Raw genomic sequence first — 20,234 nt, forward strand, 5'->3', positions numbered from 1 at the left:
TTCATCGGCTCGCAAGCCGAGCCGTCCAGTGGGGCCACGAGGGAAGCCACAGCTCGGCGCAAAGACCCGCCCCCGGTCGGGGTGAAGCGGTCCATCGGAACCCCGAAGGGGGACGGACGAAACCAAAACCAGCCCGGCGCCTGCTCTACCCGTCCACGCCGAACCCTTTCGAACCGGAAGCAGAACTGTGAAGGCCGCAGCGTAGTGCTTCCGGCGGAAGTGGCGCGCACCGCAGCCCGAGTCGCTGGTCCCTCGCGAGCCCTTTTTCCTCGTTCCCGGGCGCCTACCTGCTGTGCGACGGAGGAGGGCTGGCGGAGCCGTTGCCGGGTCTGAGCGAGCGAGCGAGCGGGCCCGGGGCCTTCCCTGCGCGGATCCTCGGGCCTCCCGCTCCCCGGGGCGGCGCTGCTGCTGCGGGGATGTGTCCGAGAGCTCCCAGCCGCCGCCGCCGCAGCAGCAGCGCTTGAAGGATGTGGCGGAGGCGGCGCCGGTGGCTGTTGTAACCCCGGCTGCGGAGGAACTCGGGAGCGCCCCCGTTGATCCGTCTGTGGGGAGCCCCCCCCCCCCCCAGCCCCTGCGCTTCCCGCTCCCTTCCAGGCCCTCGCCCACCCACCGGGGCTTGGGCGACGGCGGCTCAGGAAGCGCGAGCGGCCGAGCATGGCTTCTTCGTCCGGGAACGACGATGACCTGACGATCCCCCGAGCGGCGATCAACAAGATGATCAAGGAGACGCTGCCGAACGTGCGAGTGGCGAACGACGCCCGGGAGCTAGTGGTGAACTGCTGCACCGAGTTCATCCACCTCATCTCCTCCGAGGCCAACGAGATCTGCAACAAGTCCGAGAAGAAAACCATCTCCCCCGAGCACGTCATCCAAGGCAAGAGCCCCCCCCCCCGGGCATCCCCGCCCGACCCTCCCCCCCCAGCTCTCCCATGCCTTGCCGGTGTCTGACAGGGTGGCAGCCCAGGGGGTAGCCGCACTTTCGGGGTGCTGTATGCAACTCCTGTTGCCTTCAACAACATTTTGCGAGACCCTGCTTAAGTGAGAGTAGAACAGACTAGGTTGTCTGCAAGATACCGAGAAGCTGCAGTCTTTGTGGTTCAGCTAGTGCATTGCACGTTTCATTCTTTCAGGCATTTCAAACAAATTTGTATGAGATTCAGTGCACAGGCAAAACACTTGCTTGTGCAGGGCTTTGTGCAGTATGACATGTATTTTTAGTGAGTTCTGCCTGTTTTCTGAGTATGTGTGAAGCTGCCTTCCTACTGAGTCACACCAGCAGTTACTCTAGCTGAGTATTATTTATTCTGACAGATAACTCTCCAGAGTCTTTGGCAAAGAAAGGACTTCTCCATACCGGTTACCTGAGAGCCTTTCAATTGAAGATGCCAAGGGTTGAACCTGGGACGTTTAGCATGCAAAGTATGTGCTCTGTTATTGAACAGCTGCCACTCCCTAGCTTAGAGGACAGCTTTGTTGGTATGTTAATAGTTCATGCAAGTGTAAAAAAATACTTGTAAGCAAAATGCCAGACATCTGAGACGCAACCCTTGAAAAGCATATCAATTGACTGTAAAAGTCAGCTCTGCTAATTGTGGGCATATGGGCAGAAATAGTATATGGGCATGTTCTTGTACTAAGTGCATCTGTTTAAGAGAAGTTCATTCATATTAGCTGGACTTCCCAAAACGCTAACTTAGTTGCCTGTAAATTAGAATCATCCCTTATAGTAGCAAGCTACGTTTTTCAGTGCCTCTTCCAAGGGCAGTAAAATGAGGCCATCCACAGACAAGACAGGCTTTTGCATAGGGGATTTCCACAGTCATGCAGGAAAATATTATTTTGTAATTTTTAAAAAGCTAGTCTGAATGGGACTGAGCATGCTGATTACCCTCCATGATACCAAGAAAACGGAGACTGGTGGAGGGAGGGAGACAGTTGGCCTATTCAAGACCCTGCAGTATGCAAAAGGTTAGTGTGTAACCAGGTCTTGTATAGAGGAAAGGTAATACCATTCAGCTACTGGACTGTTCATGTTGGAGGTTAGATGGATGACATCCTGCTCCTCTATCTGTGAGCCTTGTCAGCCCAGCTGAAATAACTTGGTGAGCAGGAAGCTATTTGTTTACTTTAGAGTTAAGTTGTCTGGTGGAAATAGATGCTAGGAAAAAGGAGCACTCCCAAATGTTTTTCTTTCTCACCCCCTCCTTCTCCCCCAATTCATTGCAGGCCTCATACTTGTATTTCCAGAATAGTAGAACATGTTCAGTTTGAAAAATGGTTCCTAGCTTTTTGCTCAAGATAGTATGTCATGTGTGCTCATTGAAACTGTATGGAGAAAGGTGTTACTATATACTTCAGCTGGGAATTAAAAGCTAAACTGAGTGATGAAACACAGGGTGGTGTCTGAATAAAGATTTAATTAGCTGTGTTAGGACATAGTTAATTATTCCAGTTATTTCTTTGCATCTGTTATTTCGCTTTCACTTCTTGTAATTTGTGGGGAACAGTTTTTTAACATCATAATTTCACAAAAGATGTTTCGTTTTCGCAGAGTTTCTTTTTTCAAATCATGTGTATCATCAGTAGCACTTTTCATACAACAAAACAAGTTTGATTAGGCCACCCCCATCCCAATTTCTTTTCAAGTCATAATGATATTGCATGCTTGACAGATCTCAAAAGAGTTTCTGCCAGCCACATTCGGAGCAGCAGCAGTGAAAGCGAATAGAAACTTGGTTTCACTCAGCAGCTGGTTGATTCCAGTTTCGAGCTCAAGTAGTGTTAGGTGTTTAAATATAGGAAACTTGCTAGTTATTGCTTCAGCCAGTGGGAATTATTATAGCAGTAAAGCAGTAAAGCTTGAGCAGATGCCATACTGAGAGTTGCGTGTTGCCTGTGTGAAAACAATCAAACTTAAGTGTCAAGAAAAACTGGATTCTATGACCGGTTTAAATTATGCTGATGCATCAGGTTTGCTTTCTTCACGTTATTCCTTTTGCATTCAGTTGACATGATGAAGGGCAAAAAGAAATACAGGGTGCTGATGACCTCTCTAGTAGGGATCCTGCTTGAACTTCAAAAGCTTCAGTGGGCAACAAGTTGGGGAACATAGGCTGTTTTTTGACAAGAGAAAACACAAGTTCTCCAGATACTGAAGTTGGTATAAGTCACAAAGTCTCGGCTGTGTTAAGGTAATTACTGTGGTCTCAGTTGGCTTCAGAGCTAAAGGGCCCAAGCAGGCACCACATCTAGTGGATTCTCAGGACTCCAGATTGTGTTGGACAAAGAGCCTCTTGTGGCGCAGGGTGGTAAGGCAGCAGAAATGCTGTTTGAAGCTGTCTGCCCATGAGGCTGGGAGTTCAATCCCAGCAGTCGGTTCAAGGTTGACTTAGCCTTCCATCCTTCCGAGGTCGGTAAAATGAGTACCCAGCTTGCTGGGGGGTAAACAGTGATGACTGGGGAAGGCACTGGCAAACCACCCCGTATTGAGTCTGCCATGAAAACGCTGGAGGGCGTCACCCCAAGGGTCAGACATGACCCGGTGCTTGCACAGGGGATATCTTTACCTTTACCTTTTACAGAGGAGAAAAGTAGAATACAGTCCTGGGTGTATCTAGTGGTGTAATCTGCCATCTGCTCATTTGTGAAAAGTAACAAATATGCATTGCTGTGGTGGCTCTAGCTCAGGTCTCCTTCTTACCAAAATCTTATGTGCTATACGAGGACTGAGCTGGCATCATTGTCTTTAGATCTATGCCTTGTAGCCTCAAAATGACTAGTACCAGATGTGGCTCAAGAAGAGCAGGACTGGCTTTTACCATGATAGTTTGAGCCAGGCAAGAAGGTAGCATGCTTGTCCCAGTCTCCATGGGGCTTCTGAGCTAAAAGAAAATACTAGTAGCAAGCAGATGGTGGGGGAAGAAAGGTAGGTCCATGCTACAAGTTCATTATTGACCTGATTAGTGGACATACAAGACCCAAACTTGATGGTCAACTTGGCAAATTCTGGAGAATTTTGTTGATGTTACTTATGTCATATAGATTATGTTTTCTGCAGATCAGCACAGTTGCTTACTGACTTAGTTGAGAAATAACTGAGTCACTGCACTTTCAATTATTCTGTCAGTTTTTATTTTCTGTCTGTGGTTTTTGTGTCCACTCCCGGTCGTAAAGCAGCAAGGCATAAGTTAAGCAGCTTTGCAGTGCTGGAATTTAGTTTTTTTCTTTCAGCTAATTGATGTAATTTGTTGAGATCTTACATTTTACCAAAAAGTGTTGGGGGGGGGGGTTATGTTACTCAAAATCAGGGGTAGTCAAACTGCGGCCCTCCAGATGTCCATGGACTACAATTCCCAGGAGTCCCTGCCAGCAAACTCTGGCAGGGGACTCCTGGGAATTGTAGTCCATGGACATCTGGAGGGCCGCAGTTTGACTACCCCTGCTCAAAATGATACCCCACCATATTAGAATTGTTTTTCATATGGAAGATTAATGTAAAGCTAATTCTCCCTGCTTCTGGTGGGCAGCCATGTTGGTCTGAAGCAACTGAAGTCTGAGTCCGGTGGTGCCTTTAAGGTCAGCAAAGCTTTATTCAAGGTATAAGCTTTCATGTGCAAGCACACTTTTTCAGGAAAAATGTACTTGAACACCAAAGCTTATACCTTGAATAAAACTTCATTGGTCTCAAAAGCTCCCCCTGCCAAGTTTACTAGTGTATCTGAGGTAGTGCTGCCTCCTAAAGAGTAAATCATTCCTGATGAATGATTGGATTGTGCCTGCCTGTAATTTGTGTCTGATTTGGATTTGTTATGTGACCTTAAAAGGCTTTTGCTTTGTTAGCTAACTTTAGGGGCCGACATTAGTCCTAGGGAGACCTGGATTGAGATCCACACTCTGACATAAAATTCACTGGATGGGTTACTGTGGACCAATCACATTATTCCAGCCTAGCCTGTCTTATAGGGCAGGTGTGGCCAAACTGGCTAGCCAGATGTCCATGGACTACAATTCCCATGAGCCCCTGCCAACATGTACTGGGAATTGGTCTCATCTGGAGAGCTACATATGTTGGTCTTCAGTAGAAATCTTTGTTTCTGAAATGCATTTTCTTACGACATTTATTAGTGTGGTTTATAATCTCTATCAACATAAAACTGTTTGAAATTTATTATTTTTAACCATAGCAAGTTTTTTTTCTATTGTAGTTCATCTATGTGATACCTATACAACCATAGAAAAGTTATTAAATTTGTTTACCAAATATATGTCAAATAAGCATACCAAACCAGCTGCCAGTTTGTTTGCATTTGAAACTTTTTGCCACTCCAAATCAACTGGAAACATACCCCATTAATTACACAGCTGAACTAAAGACTCCTTTCCCTTCCTGCAGCTATCAGTTAAACTAATCTAGATGTAGACAATGAACAGAGGGTAAAAGTAAATTTGGAGTCTGGTATACAAGACTCCTGACCAGAGTAAGCTCCGACTTGATAAATGTACATTTGTTTAAGTGCAGGCTAATTTTAAAAAATAGCCAATACACAATTGCTTTTTGTCTGAAAAAATCAAAATACATAGTATGTACCGAGTTTATTAGATTAGACTAACTTCAGTGTGTATTTGCTACCATTTGGATGGATTGTAACGCCAAAACTTTTTTTTTTATTCCCAGCCTTAGAAAGTTTGGGTTTCAGCTCCTATATCAGTGAGGTGAAAGAAGTCTTACAAGAATGCAAAACGGTAGCACTAAAAAGGAGAAAGGCTAGTTCTCGCTTGGAAAATCTTGGCATTCCTGAAGAAGAACTCCTAAGGCAGCAGCAGGAGTTATTTGCAAAAGTAAGTGAACTCACATAATCTAATGTTTCCATATATAAAAGAGAAAGCTCAGTGAAGATGGCTCAACCAAAGCATCCCGGGTATTATACCCCCTGCAGTGGTCCCTCCCTTCCCCAGGCATGCGCCCTTCACATGGCCTTCCCCCAGATCTCTAGGCATTGCTCAACCCAGAGTTGAGAGTCATAAGGGATGAGGAGGGCTGGTTTGGCTCCAAGAGCTGCACAGCAAGCTTTGTTGTGGCCTGCCTGCTACCCTTGGCTGTGCTTTCTTATCCTCCAGCCAGTGCGCACTGGCTCCTTGAAAGATGGTTGCATGTTCATGTACAGCACATAGAATCACTGTGGTTTCATTTCCCCAAACCAGCTTCCCACTTGCAGGCAGCCCAGGGAAGGCACCTGTGGAAAGCCACTGTATGGCTTGCCAAATGTACGCACTTATGTAAGCATGTGAACAGAGCAACTGTCTGCACCAGGCACATCAAACGAGAGGAAAGGCTATATGAATTGGATGAGCCAGAGCCTGCTAACCTGTTGACCCAAATGTGTGAACTCCTGTCCTGCCTCAGCAGCACAGGGAGGATTAAATTAGAGACCAAGCCAAAATGCATGCACTCTCCCTGGGCTCCCTGCATGTATGCACTGCCTTATGTAACAGTCTGAATGGAACTGGGGCAGTGTGTGGAGGGGGTGAAGGGCAGGGGCAGGCATTCAGAAGAGCTCTCAGGGTTTTCACACAGCAGAGGCAGGCACTGGATATGTGTCTGTGTACTTGCACATGGGGAGTAATAATTTCAGAGGCTGGATAATGCCATGGAACTGGCTGGAAATAAGAGGCAGTTAAAGCAGAGCTGGCATCTCTGGAAAGTAGCAACACTTAAAGATTGCTTGTGATGCTGGGGAGCATCACAGTTCCCCTTGTTGTTGAAAGAGGAAAACGTGGGATTGTGCAGCAGTCTCACCCACCTCCGCCATCCAAAGGCTGTTGGCCGTGGCAGTTTCTTTAAGGCAGGGCTTGTTGAGTTCCCCTGGTTGAAGTCACTTGGCCACCTTTCTTTGGCTGCCGCATCTGCAGAAATGGAATCCAGCCCTTCATGCTCTGGTTGTTGCACCTTGTCAGATATAGGGATATGTATTCAGATCTACCCAAACTGAAAATATAGCCAGAAAACACCCTATTGGTATTTTTCAAGTATATTTTGGCAGCCCAAATGTATCTGGGATTTTGTTTTTTGAGAACCAGGGGGAAAAACTCTGAAAAAAAATCTCAGAAATGTTTGGGAATTACCAGCAAACCCAGAACAACAGCTGAGAGACTAGAGCAGAGTGACCCCACCATTCTGCTGTGGGGAGAGTTCTCCCAGGATCATCTGCTTTGCAAGCTCTTTTGGACAGTCCAGTTTAAAGGGACCACCCAAAAGAGCCCCAGCTGAACTGTCTCTTTCAGTTGTTTTTTGTGGCTTTGTTGCTGCTTGTTTTTTTCCTCTGTATTTTTTGGTTTGGTTCTGTTGGATCTGGAAAAAGTCAGGATTTCTGGGGGGGAAAACTGGATTTGAAGAAGAGTTTTTTTTTTTAATATACCCTGCTTTTCACTACCCAAAGGAGTCCAATAGAGGCTTACCTTTCCTTGTTTCTCTCCACAATAGACACCATGTGAGGTAGGTAGACCTGAGAGAACTGCTCTAAGAAAACTGTGACCAGCCTAAGGTCACCCAGCTGGCTGCACATGGAGGAGTGGGGAATCAAACCCAGTTTTCCAGATTAGAGTCTGCCACTGAGTAGCTACTATACCATGCTGGCTCTTTAATGACTATACTCCTGCTGCAGTGGCACTTCTCTTTGCAGCCTAGAGAGATCATTTTTGCTGAGTTCCATTCCCCAGGAAACTTTTTTATCTGAAGCAGTTTATGCTGCCTTTTCAAAAAAAAAAAAAAAATTAATGAAACACATAAATAGGAAGGGGGGGTCAGTGAGTGAACATTAAACAAAACAGAAGGTCCTCATCTGCTGGCGGAAGACAGGGATAGAGGGCCTGAAGTGATTCTCCCTGGTGAGGGAATTCCATAACTTTCACACCTGGCTCAGAAGGCCCTTTCTTGGTTGTCATCCATGTAGCCTCATATGGCTTGAGGAACACAAAGCAGGGCCCCTGAAGATGACTATAGAGGTACGGTGGGGTAATATGGGAGCAAGTTGTTCATATTCCCATAAGATACGGTCAGTATTAGCACCTTGAACTGAACCCCAAAACAAATGGCGTTGTTGCCCCCCTCACATATTATGATTCTCCTGATCCCCAAGGGCAAAATTTTGGAAGACTCCTGGGGGCAGCATGATGGGAGAGGGGAGTCTTGTTCTACAAGGTTTGCACTGCTTGTAATACTTTGTATCTAACACATGATATTTAACAAACCTTTAATTAACTTATTTTATCTCAGAGCTGGAAGGGACCTGCTAATGCAAGGTATAATATCCTCAGCAAGTAGGTATCCAACATATAGGTTGTAAACTGCTCCCAGCCTACTTCCAGGGAGGAGTGGTCTAGAAAACTAACAAATACCTTCATCTATAAAGACTGTATGTAAAGACTTCCAACTACAAAGATGTTTATTTGAAACATGTGCTGCTTTTCCATTCAGGTAGATTCTCCAAGATGGCAAACACTGAGACATTAAAACAGGACCTTAAAAGTATATGTAAATATTGAATAATACAGTTGACACATATAGACATAAAAACATGCACACAATAATATATTCAATAAGGTCAGTAACACATTCAGATGTTTAAAAGCAATTTTACTAGAGTCAAAGCTTCTCAAGACCTCAAATACTTGAGCATTTTTGATACATCCTATTTAGAGTGCATTGGATGGAACTAAAAAAAAGTAATTGCAAAACAAAGCATGCTAGCTATGCCTGACATGTTCTTGTCATTTTCAAGTGACAAAATAACATTTTAGAGGAAGCAGGATAGTGCACTAGATGTGCCCACTGACTGTCCTAGAAGAACTCTTCCTATGCTCTTGCATCTGTTTGTGCTGTAATCCCTGAACTTTGGCCTTTGTGTCCTTAGGCTAGACAGCAGCAGGCAGAGCTGGCGCAACAGGAATGGCTACAGATGCAACAAGCAGCTCAACAAGCACAGCTTGCAGCTGCCTCAGCCAGCGCATCCAACCAGGCGGGATCTTCTCAAGACGAAGACGATGAAGATGACATCTGAGATATTCCGGGCTGAGTTTTGATCTTTGCAAAGAATAGTTGTCCTGCACAACAAAACCAGAGAAATGAATGCTTACCCGTAACTTTGTCCATATCTTGGACCGGCCGTTGGTATTTTAGGGATGTCTGCTGTGTGTGCCGTACATGTAAAAACTGTCTCTTTGAACTCTTGAAGACTTAAGGTTCAGTATCATATCAACTTTGGATTTTTAATGGTGTTTATGGAGATTTTAGATAGCCGTGCGTCACTTATTTGATCAACAAACAGTGTTATGATAAAAGGTTTATAAAATATAATGGAATTTATACAGGAGCTCTAAATTCACATTTACACGTCTCTTCCCTTTTAACTATAGAATCTTATGTAGAAAACTTTTAATTTGTTTTTTGGAACAGAATAGGTGTCTAATCTGCTTTAGGGAAGAAAAAGCAAAGGGTTCAGTGTAATTTGTCTGAATTCTTTGTCCTTTTAAATTAGGAGATACGGCAATAAATACTATGTGCTCAAATACCATACTTGTTAAAAATCTGAGAAATGATACATTTTTGCCAAACTAGGAACATGTATGTTTAATAGGAGTTGTACAGATTCAATCTTTTTTTGTATAGGGGTGAGAAAAACCCAAGATTTTATTATGGTATTGATGATTCATTGTCTTGAGCAAAACAAATTATTTCATTTCAAATACTGACCACTTTGAAGAACTAAAACAATTCCTGTTTCACAGCAGCTTAACTTTAACTATAGAAGGTATTACATGCATAGTCCAGGCATGTTCATAGTGTTCAAATATAAAGGTAGAGCTTGGTGGGAAATTGTTATTTTAATTCAGTTTTGGTTAGGAATGCTTAAATAGTCAGGCCTCTAAAAGGAACCCTTGAAACTAATGAGCATGCTCACAGTGAGAGGAATTTTTATTTAACTCTGATTCCTAATTAGTTGTCAGCACTGTTAACAGTTTTCAAACTAGTGTACCAATAGGTGAGGCTATTGCGTGAAACTGACTGCTTCTTTGTTCACGTCGGGTTGTAGTTTATAAATGATTCATTTCCAAGTTTTGGGTGACTGAGCTCCTAGAATGACAAACAGGACTTAAATGAAGAAAAAAATTGTTGAGTGTAATGGCAGCAGCCATTTTCGTAGCACTTCTTGGATACTTGCATTGAAATAAAGAAAGTAGAGTCCATTATAGAATCTGAAAATATACTTGAAGAAATGTCACGTGTTGTTCTGGTACTATGGGGGGTTCATCTCAAATAGCTTGCACACATCAGACACATTATAGAACTGTGTAGACTGTAAATAGCCTTGGAGGCTATTGAAAATTGTGGAAGAACTGAGGTGAATGTGGAGAAAGTCTTGTTTGTGAATCAGATACCATTCTGGGAGTCAGATTAAAGTTTTCTCGAATGCAGTTAGTTTAAGAGGGCTCATGTGTAATAACATACACTCTGTTCATGCAATGGTGGTGAAGAGAGTAGGGTTAACATTAAGCTGAAATGCCTTTGTGGGTTCAGCAAGAAAGTATTGGACTAGATCTGGTTAAGGATCCAGTTTTTGTGATGGTTCAAGTACCAAAGGTAGGAACACTAGGTTAGTGAAACAATGTTAATGTGCAGTGTTGACTTTTCTAATTTGTACTGTAATACCGTTACCCTTCCTGTTTTAAAAGAGTTTTTTTTCCTTTTAAGCAAGCAAGAAAGATATATTTTCACACTTTTTTCTGATGCAGAATTCAGGTTAATATTTTTACTGCATCTGGTATGTATCATATATGTTGGAATCGCTACAACCTTTTCTTTGAACATTTTTGTGCTTTTTCATATGCTGTATTCCTCAAGCAATAAAATTCAAATGTGTTTTTATATTTAATGTTTGAATATACAACTTCTTGGCTTCACTTTCAGTGTTGTAAAATTCTTAACGTTTAGATTTAGAGCAATTGCAGAGTTTTTGTTACCAAGGTAAGCCTACTGAAAATCTAAATCCCTTATTAGGTTTGATTCTTTTATTTTAAGTTGCATTATTTTGTCCTGATGACTCTCCCTGTTCTTGGGAATAAATGCTGCCTACATGCATTTCAATACACAAAATAAGTTTCCTGGTTTCAGTATCTTGGGATTTTAGAGATTTAAAAAATTTTTTTTTGTTGAAATGAGTACCTTAACTTCCAAAAGTAAGCTTGTTACATGACGTTTGTAGTTTGAGAAGTTCTGCATAGATGAATATACATATGTGTGCACTTTTCAAAATTAAATCAACTAATTATCCTTAGGATTTAATAGCCATTATCCATTCATTTATATTTGCATAATGGAGATATACCCCTGATTCCAAGGAGGATCTCCCAGGCAATTGTATAAACCTAACCAGCTCAATTTCAGCAACGTAGTTGAATCAGAAGTCCTCCAATTTTACCTTGCTGTATGTTTGCTAAAGGAAACTGTGCGTGCTGGTGGGGAAATATACACAGGGAATATTTTTCTCTCAAAAGAAAATGCGACCGCACTATGTAGATGACTCACATTTTCCTTTCTTAAAGCCAAGAATGTTGCCTGACGGATGACTACATATATTTGTACATATTGTTATGAATAAACCCATTTGTACCTATAAGATTAGAAAGAGTATGGAGTCACTATCAGATTGGCAGACCTCAGGAAATGAAGAGAGAAGGGTGTCATTTAAAATGCATTTATCCCATTTACCCTTGCAAAACCCCTGTATAGTAGATGGCTGACGGAAGGATCACCAATAAATTTCATGTAAGAGGAATAATTTTAGTGTTAAATGGTGGAATTGTCAAATATATGGAAAATATCATGAACCAAATGAAAAGTTCTTAATGTGCATTCACTGTACAACAATATCTGAACAACTTACGCTTGCCAGAATGTCAAACCTAAAGAACCTTTGCTTATGATCCTTTGTTTCAAAACTATGAGACTTCTAGTGTGCTTAGGATCCCTCTTGTATGACTCAGCCAGCATGTCAGAAAAAGGGTTTTGGCACTGAAACAGCATTTAGGGTCCTGAATTTAGGTATTTTTGTATCCAGAGATTCCTGATTTCATGAGTGATATGTGTGGTCAGTTATCTATCTTTGCATTTCTACCCCTCTTGTCTGTATGCAGGCGGTACGACAGTGAACTATAGAAAGCAAGAGTACTCCCCAATGCATATGTGTAGTCTATCCTGCATCAAGTGGAGAGAAGGGCATTTATGTTAGCACTGTTGAACGCATTGCCTTCCACAGTTTTAATGAGATGATACCAAATCATACCATTTTCTGTGGTTCAGATCAAACACCATATAGTATTAGATTGTCCTGTATTTTCATATTTAAGACCAAATATAATTCTCCCATTACTTGGAGCTGGGTTGAACTCCCCAGGTGAGAAAATTTCTTGGTTACTAAAGGATGTAGAATGTTATTGGCAGTAGTTAAAGGACAGCATATTTAGAGAGCCACCTGCCTGGTTACTTTTATTTAATTGTGTGCTCCTCTTGATGACCATGGTTGAAAGGACAGGGATTGGATGAGGCCTCCATTACCCTGATGTTCCATTGCAGTGTGTGTGCCTAGCCTGTGCGGGCGGAGGAATTCTCTGAGGCACCTCTGCTCGTTAGTGCCTCATTTGCAGTGCAGGTGGATTATGATAATAGTGTCCATACTTGGAATCCGAGGGGATTTTGAAGATTGTAGCATTTCATGTTAATTAATTACGATGCCAGATGCTGTTTCAACTCAATAGAAAATGGTATCCTGACAACCAAGCACCCCAACAAATGCAGGATCTTTTCTCAGAAACTAACCAGTGAGGTTGTAAAGAAGCATTTTGCTCCCTGTTTTGTTTTTTTTGGCTAGAATATTATGGGCATATATCAAGTAGGTAGTAAAAGATTTCTTTACAGTTTCCCTGGTCAGTTACTGAGGGTAGATGCTGTGGCTGGTGGCCCTTCCCTCATCCTTTAATTTACTAATGAAGAAAGAAGATCTCTGGAAGAATATTGGTACCTTGAGCCTTGTTATTTCAACTATTCTGAATAAATTAATTTCATTAACCGTATGCTTACTTAAACTTTCATTAACCGTATGCTTACTTAAACTGTATGTTTACTTCATTCCTGCTTTCCATTAACTGCTAGCTGGTCTGAAAAAATCTCATCTGCGTTTTGAAAAGTATACAATAGACAATGTAAATTGCTTTGTTTTTGCTGTTGACAGAGTTCTGTCCCTACCAAGCTATAGGTTATACCTTGTGGCATTATTGATTCCACTGCCCACATCTAAAACCATGCAAGTATCAGGAAGCACATCCAAAGTCCACTTTTATACCAAATTGCTTTTTGTATAGATCCTGCTACTGTATTCGTTGGGACAAGAGTCCTAAGTAGTTGGTAAACTTGCCTTTTGAGAATATAGAAGGAATTCTGAACATTTCAGAAATATGTGCTAAAATGTAATAAAAGCAGTCAGTAATCCAAGCAACATAAGGCCATTTAGTCATATAATTATAATAATACACTTAAGATGGTGTATCCCTTACTCTTGGTTTGTCTGGGCAACGGGGACTTCCTGATCCCAAGCAATATATGGCTTTTTTAATAGTCTCAATTGTGCCTGGATTCCCAACAAAAACTGTCATATCATATTATCTAGTTATCTAGAGAATTTTTATGCACTTTTCCTGGGGTACCTGCCCAAGGTGGCTTTAAAAATACCATGAAAAGAGTTAACATTTATAAATTAAAACCCACCTTTTAAAAAGCCAGCAAAAATCATCTGCTCTGTAGCTCAGGGGAAGGAGAGAGAAATAATGAGGGTCTTTCCATTAGCCTTCCTTGCCCAAGTAACACTTAGTACCCTTCCTGGCCTAGATAGCCCATGTTTGACTGATCTCGTCAGACCATGAAAGCTAAGCAGGGTCAACTCTGGCTAATATTAGTAAGGAATATCAGGATTGCTACACAGAGGCAGTCATACACCTCTGTATGTCTCTTGCCTTGAAAACCCTATGGGGTCACTGTAAGTCAGCTGTGACTTGACAGCATACACACACATTCTCCTCTTGTTGGCAGCCTGCCACTCAAGCAAAAGGGAGATACCCAAGTCCACACTTTGCCTTTCTAGTTCAACTCAGTCCCTTCGCAGTGGGATCCATCCCGAGTCAGCCTCTCTGCAAGTCAGTGAGGCCATTTCCATGGGCCTTTTCTGTTGAAAAAAAGTGAGAGATCAATGTTATATCTATCATACCACATTTGTCTCAGGCTGTTATTCAGTTATTTGCTCAAGTTTGCTGAGCAATATGCAGTTAATGATACTTCCATCCAATACGGAGATGCTGCTTCATGTTAAAAGATAGCAAATAGGTACCTTTTGTGTCATGGAAGATGTACGTGATCTGTATAGGGTCGTCTTAGTGCTATGAATACAGAAGACTGGCAACATTGTACCTTCCTATAGCCCAGTTGATTCAGCCAAAGGCCCGAGAACAGGGATGGCCAAACTGTGGCAGGGGCTCTTTGTAATTGAAGCCCATGGACCATTATTATTAATTATTATCATTAAGCTTATATCCCACTGCTTTCTGAAGACTTTGCGGCTGCTTCCGACCTAAAAATCCCCATATTAAACCCATTGTACCCAGGGGCCTTAAGACCCCTACAAACAACAAAAATTGGCAGCCAAAATATTCCCTATCCCCTGAGCAGAACTCTCTAAAGGTGGGGGTGTAATACAACTAAACCAGAGGAGGAGCCATGGTGTTCCTAGCACTGGCCTCAACTAAAGAACTGATGAAAGAGCTCCGTTTTGCAGGCCCTGCGGAACTGTGACAGCTCAGGGCCCTCAGCTCCCCCCAGAGCTCATTCTACCAGGTTGGGATGAGTACTGAAAAGTCCCTAGCCCTGGTTGATGCCAGGCACCCTTCCTTAGGGCCAGGGACATTTGGAGAGCCTCAGTTTGGCCGCCCCTGCCCTAGAAGATCTATCCCCCCAAAAACGTCCAAGGTCACTGTCAGGAAGCCACAACTTGCTGAAGGTGCCAGAAGACCCATAATATATATTTTAATGTATTTGATTTTTAGCCCGCCTCTTTTGAACGACTGGAGGCGGTTTATCCTTATCCATTGTTGTTCCTCTATATATTTATGAAACAGCCTAGGGGGTGGGATGTTTCTGGCTGTCCAAGTTGGAATAGAGCCAATCAGGGTGCAGCCAGCTTTGCCCTGGTTGGCCCTGCCTCTGCAGCTCCCGCCCTCCGTCCCTGGACTCTAACCTCTTTGCTCTCAGATGCCTCAGTGCCTGGAGCCAGCAGCAGGTAAGGGGAGAGGCCCTGGGCAAAGGGTCATGGTGGAGGGCTTGCTAACAAGGGCCTCTTGGCCTGCTACGCTGGGCCTGCTGACAAGGGCCTCTAGGCCTGCTGATTGCTCATTAAGGACTGCTAAGGAGCTGACTAGCTGACTGCTAAGGGCCCTGCTAACGAGCTGTCCAGCCCTCACCCACCCTACTTGATCTGGTTGTGAGCTGCCGCCCAAGGCCACCTTAAGCTGCCTGGCCAGGGGCCAGGGGCCAGGGGAGGGGACCTTTTCAAGACCCGTTCTTAGGAACGGGCTTTGAAGCTAGTATCAGACATAAAACCCAGTTAAAAAAACCCCACCCCATAAAGAGTTTGTAGACCGCTACAGGTGTTCCAGACTCCAGATGTGAGCACGGGCTGTCTTATTTAGGGGCTATTCAAGGTTTTGCAGCTTTCATCTGACCAAGCCTGACCACACCCATGACTTCCTGTGACTGCCTTGTGGATATCCAACCAAAACCTACTAGGTACAGTATAGTTAGCCAGAAGAGGATGTAAGCAGCTTTGAGCCTCCACTGGGGAGAGCAGCATGGTACAAAAGAACAAAATAAATTCTGATGAGCTTACAAATCCTCCTCTGAAAGGTTATAAAACCAGTGCTGACCTGACCAACTTCTGATGTGCATCTTAACATGTATTTTGCTAATACATTTAACGCTATTTAAACACGTGCTTGAAGGTGTGCTATCTCTCTTCAATTCTCCCTCACAGAAGATCATTTGTCAATGTTTCATCTTTCATTTGGATGCTAATTCTTACCTGTTATTTGACTCTTCAGACTGAACATGAGAGGTAGGTGAATTTTCTTCTAATACTCCAGTGCTACTAATGCAGCTATGTATAGGTCACCTGGAAAAGCAGACAATGGTAGGCAGAGCAGGCATAGAAACTTATTGAGGCAAACTCTTAGCACAGGCAGAAGTTACAAAGTTATACTGAGGTTATCTCAACCTTGTGGACCTCCAATATTTGATGACATTCACAAGGATTGCTGTTGTAGTTTTATTATGCAACTAGTAATTAAGTCCGCTGTAAAATGAATACAGTGGGCGCTAGCCATTCCCAGCTGCCCTGGCAGCGCTGCCTGGGCGCCTGGGAAGGGCTCCCCCCCTGGGAACGTTAAAGGCGTTCCCAGGCACCCGTGAGCGCGATCACCGGCTCGCAGAGCCGCCGATCTTGCTCCCGGGCACCTGGGAACGCCTTTCTCCCCGCCCCCCCCCCCAGGTTAAAGGCGTTCCCAGGCGGCTGGGCCTGTGGCCGCTCTCCTGGGCACCTGGGAAAATCTCTCCCTCCCCCCAAGGTCCCGACCTCTGGGCGGCGAAAGCCTTTCGGCCACCCCCCCCCCCGATGTCCCGACTTCACCGCCGGGTGGCGAAGGCTCTTCCCCCAACCCCCTCAACTCCCAGACTGACTCTTAGAGGGGCCAATCAGAAGCCGCAAAGCAGCTCCTGATTGTGCCCTGCGAGTTTTTATCCCAGATTCGCCCCGCCCCGCCCCGCCCCTTTCTCCTCCCACATTGTCCTTAGCGCTTTATTTCTACTGCTCCCGCGGAGCGGTTTACAGATAGTGGTCATGATGACCCATTGGGGGTAGAAAGTACAATCAAGTTATAGTCAACTTGTGGTGACCCCATAGAGTTTTCAAGGCAAGAGATGAATGGAGGTCGTTTGCCATTATCTGCCTCTGTGCAGCAGCCCTGGACTCCCTTGGTGATCTCCTATCAAAGTACTAAGTACTGTTGATTCTACGTAGCTTGTGGGATCTGATGAGATTGTACTAGCCTGGACGATTCAGGTCATTAGCTAGTCTTAAATATTACAGAATTAGATCAAAAGTTGTGTTTCCAGTTCTGCATTAGCTCAGACATTGAAAAATATCAGGAAGTTCCTGATTTAACTATACTACATATACATCTCCTATGCCCCCTTTTAGATATTCTTAATATTTTTAAAAATCATGCACCTTACACACCTTGCATATTCTGAAACATTAAAACATCCACATAAGGGTTGAGAATCCTTGTTTTTAAGTTCTGATTGCATTGTATACATAGGTAATCTCTCGTTGATGTTTCTGTTAATGGGTGCTGCAGAGTGTTGCTAAAGATCACCTTGTAAACAACCAGCCCCTTTTGCCTGCTGCTTATCAAATGTCCTTCAGATAAGCAATGCATTTCATTCAGGAGCCCAGGCATCACAGCATTCATTCTCTTGCACTAATTTTGGGATAACACCTCCTGCATCAGCCACCCTGGGTCTATGTGTTCTTATGTGTGTGTCACATGCTCTTCATTGTGCAACCACCCCAAGTTAAAATCCAGCTTCCCACAAAAACAGTCACTTGGAGAACCCAGGAAAAGGCTGCCTCTGAGCAAGTATAAAGCAGAACTTTCCAATTATTTCCACCCATCCCATGTGCAAGCATGTATTTTTAAGTGTTAGCAAAAAGAGCACAATTCCAAAAGCACTTTAAATTCTAACAAAATTTGTGGCACGGTATGAGCTTTCATGAGTCACTGCTCACTTCTATAGATACAGCTAGAATGTTAACATCTATCCTATCTTGGAGAGTGCAGTGATTTCAGATGACATCAGACAAATGACAATTCGTCCATTACATTATTACACTGCAAATGTCCATTACAGATTTAGTCAAAGGATAAAGAAAAAATGTACCAAGTTTTTCTTTCCTAGCTATTTCACCTGGAGGATGATAGGGAGTCACTCCACAATTAAACAAGAGCTTTGTCCCAGAACAGGTGCATTCATTAGTGAATTTCTCAAGTAAATTAAAAGAAAGTGCCTTCTTCCACTCTGAGAATGAGTGTGTTCACATGCGCTTTGCCCTACATAGTATCTACTAAATCTGTACCTCACAGCACCTCTTCTGTAAATATAATAGGGTTTTTTATGCAAGGTCAGCAGTAATTACGACTGAGTTTCTGCTGGGATCTTTTAAGAAAATGGTATTAACTGTTTTGTGCAGTGTTTCCTTTTCAAATTTACTATCTAGCAGCAAGGGAAATGGGCTAATATTGTTACTACAAGAGTAGTTACTTAAATGTGTTAAAATTGTATGCCATTATTCCCGTTTTATGGCTTTATAGTTTTATATAGTAAATTATCTTATTTTAATGGTTCACTTTATTTTACCATATACTTGTAAATTTGTTATTGTTTATGCCGTTGCTGCTATTTTGTAAAGGTCTGCAGCCATACAAATAAATATTAAAGACACGTACTTGGTTTCAACAAGACAATATTAGCTGTTTTCATCAAGGGGGCTAATCAGAGATGTAGATTAATCCTCACTGGAATAGCCATCCTGATACTGGCCTGTATTTGCACAACCAGCTAATGTGGAATTCAGTTAGTGGCATGATATTTCTGCTATAGACACAGCCTACAGTAAGGAACGAAGAACGTTTATTTTTAACTCCATACAGCCTTCATATAATAGAAAAGTGGCTACCCTGCCAGCTTTCTTTCATTCAAGTATTTCCTTCATCTTCCCCTAGGAAATCCCTTCATTTTTGCTCTGTGCATCTCTGCAGGATGTATCCAAGATGCTACAGGAAGCTCCTGCTGCTTCTAATCCCCACAGTGACTGCTGTGGGAATGTCTTTGGAACAATTAGAAACAGCACTACATAAGTACAGGAGTAAAATAGTGGGCTGCTTTGTGGGTATGTGTAAACATAAATGTACTGTAGCATTGATGTAAATTAATTACCTGTTTGAAAAGGGAGGTGTCAACTCACCTTTTAACGATCAAGCTCTTTATTGACAGAGCTTTTCATAGCATGCAGGAACACACTATAAAACCCTTAATGGCAGAATGGCTGGTTCAAAAGAGCAGAGAGCCTCCCTGCACTTCAGAATAGGGATAGGGTGTTTAAAGGACAGACCTCTCCGTGGCTACAAGGCTACAAGGTAACTGAAGGGAACTTGCACATGCAAAGGTAGTTAACTTCCAAATCCCAGTACCAGGAGGCAACATCAAGAGAAGAAAGGTCTTGGCCTCTATACCCTGTTGACTCACCAGAGGAACTGGCTAGCCCCTGTAAGAGGCAGGACACTGGATTAGATGGACCTCTGGCCTGATCCCCCAGGGCTCTTCTTAAATTTGTAATAGCTCTCCTCTCCACCTTAAAAGCAACTCCCATATAAATGGAAGTCACCCTGCTTAAGTCACCCTTAAGCAGTCAAAACCATGCCCTGGCCTGGACAACCCAGGCATGCCTGATCTCATCAGGTTGCAGAAGCTAAGCAGGATTGGCCTTGGGTAGTATTTGGATTTGAGACCTCCAGGAAATCTAGGGCCCTGGCTGCCAGATAATCCTATAATCCTGGCTATGCTACACACAGGCCATACAAATTAATAGTCACGCAAATAAACAAGATGCCTACTCTGAAGAATGTGTTTGTTTTTTAACATATAGGATATGTTTAGAAGAATTCCACTGGCTTTCACTCCCCAGCACTCATAACTGGGAGAGCCAGTATGGTGTAGTGGTTAGAAGTACAGACTGCTAATCTGGCAAAACCAGATTTTGCATTCCCCCCACATGCAGCCAGCTGGGTTACCTTGGGCTCACCACAGCCCTGATAAAGCTGTTCTGACTGAGCAGTAATATCAGGGCTCTCTCAGCTTCACCCACCTTACAGGGTGTCTGTTGTGGGGAGAGGAAAGGGAAGGTGACTGTAAGCCGCTTTGAGACTCTTTCGGGTAGAGAAAAGTGGCATACTCTTCTAAATGCATGCAGTATACTGTGTGTTTCTGTAACATTAGCAAGAAATTGTGTGAAATGAAGGACACA

The 20,234-nt window shown here is 43.3% G+C and overlaps 1 protein-coding gene and 1 long non-coding RNA gene across 3 annotated transcripts in view; one reads left to right on the forward strand and one right to left on the reverse strand.

The window, feature by feature from the left end:
* Positions 1–10,928, forward strand: DR1 (down-regulator of transcription 1). 2 transcript variants are annotated; one of them, XM_077332928.1, is made up of 4 exons: positions 1–874; positions 1,312–1,419; positions 5,675–5,838; positions 8,910–10,928. In XM_077332928.1, the coding sequence occupies exons 1-4, from the start codon at positions 655–657 to the stop codon at positions 9,054–9,056; spliced, it is 639 nt and encodes a 212-aa protein (XP_077189043.1). In that variant the 5' UTR covers positions 1–654; the 3' UTR covers positions 9,057–10,928. The 2 variants fall into 2 exon arrangements, with proteins under 2 accessions (XP_077189043.1, XP_077189044.1); XM_077332929.1 differs by lacking the exon at positions 1,312–1,419 and having other exon boundaries at positions 19–874.
* LOC143835391 (uncharacterized) overlaps positions 8,424–20,234 on the reverse strand; it is a 23,287-nt gene continuing 11,476 nt past the window's right edge. Inside the window, exons 2-3 of the long non-coding RNA XR_013230119.1 lie at positions 16,176–16,265; positions 8,424–14,270 (exon numbers count right to left, since the gene is read on the reverse strand). This is a non-coding gene — a long non-coding RNA (uncharacterized LOC143835391). The remainder of the gene's footprint in view (positions 14,271–16,175; positions 16,266–20,234) is intronic.

The sequence above is a fragment of the Paroedura picta genome, chromosome 4 (assembly GCF_049243985.1).
Source record: "Paroedura picta isolate Pp20150507F chromosome 4, Ppicta_v3.0, whole genome shotgun sequence".
NCBI lineage: Eukaryota > Metazoa > Chordata > Lepidosauria > Squamata > Gekkonidae > Paroedura > Paroedura picta.

Coding starts and splice junctions, on each gene's coding strand:
- DR1 (XM_077332928.1), top strand. CDS start 655: ATGGCTTCTTCGTCCGGGAACGACGATGACCTGACGATCCCCCGAGCG. Junction 875..1,311: donor CCCCGAGCACGTCATCCAAG/GCAAGAGCCCCC, acceptor TTATTCTGACAG/ATAACTCTCCAGAGTCTTTG. Junction 5,839..8,909: donor AGCAGGAGTTATTTGCAAAA/GTAAGTGAACTC, acceptor TTGTGTCCTTAG/GCTAGACAGCAGCAGGCAGA.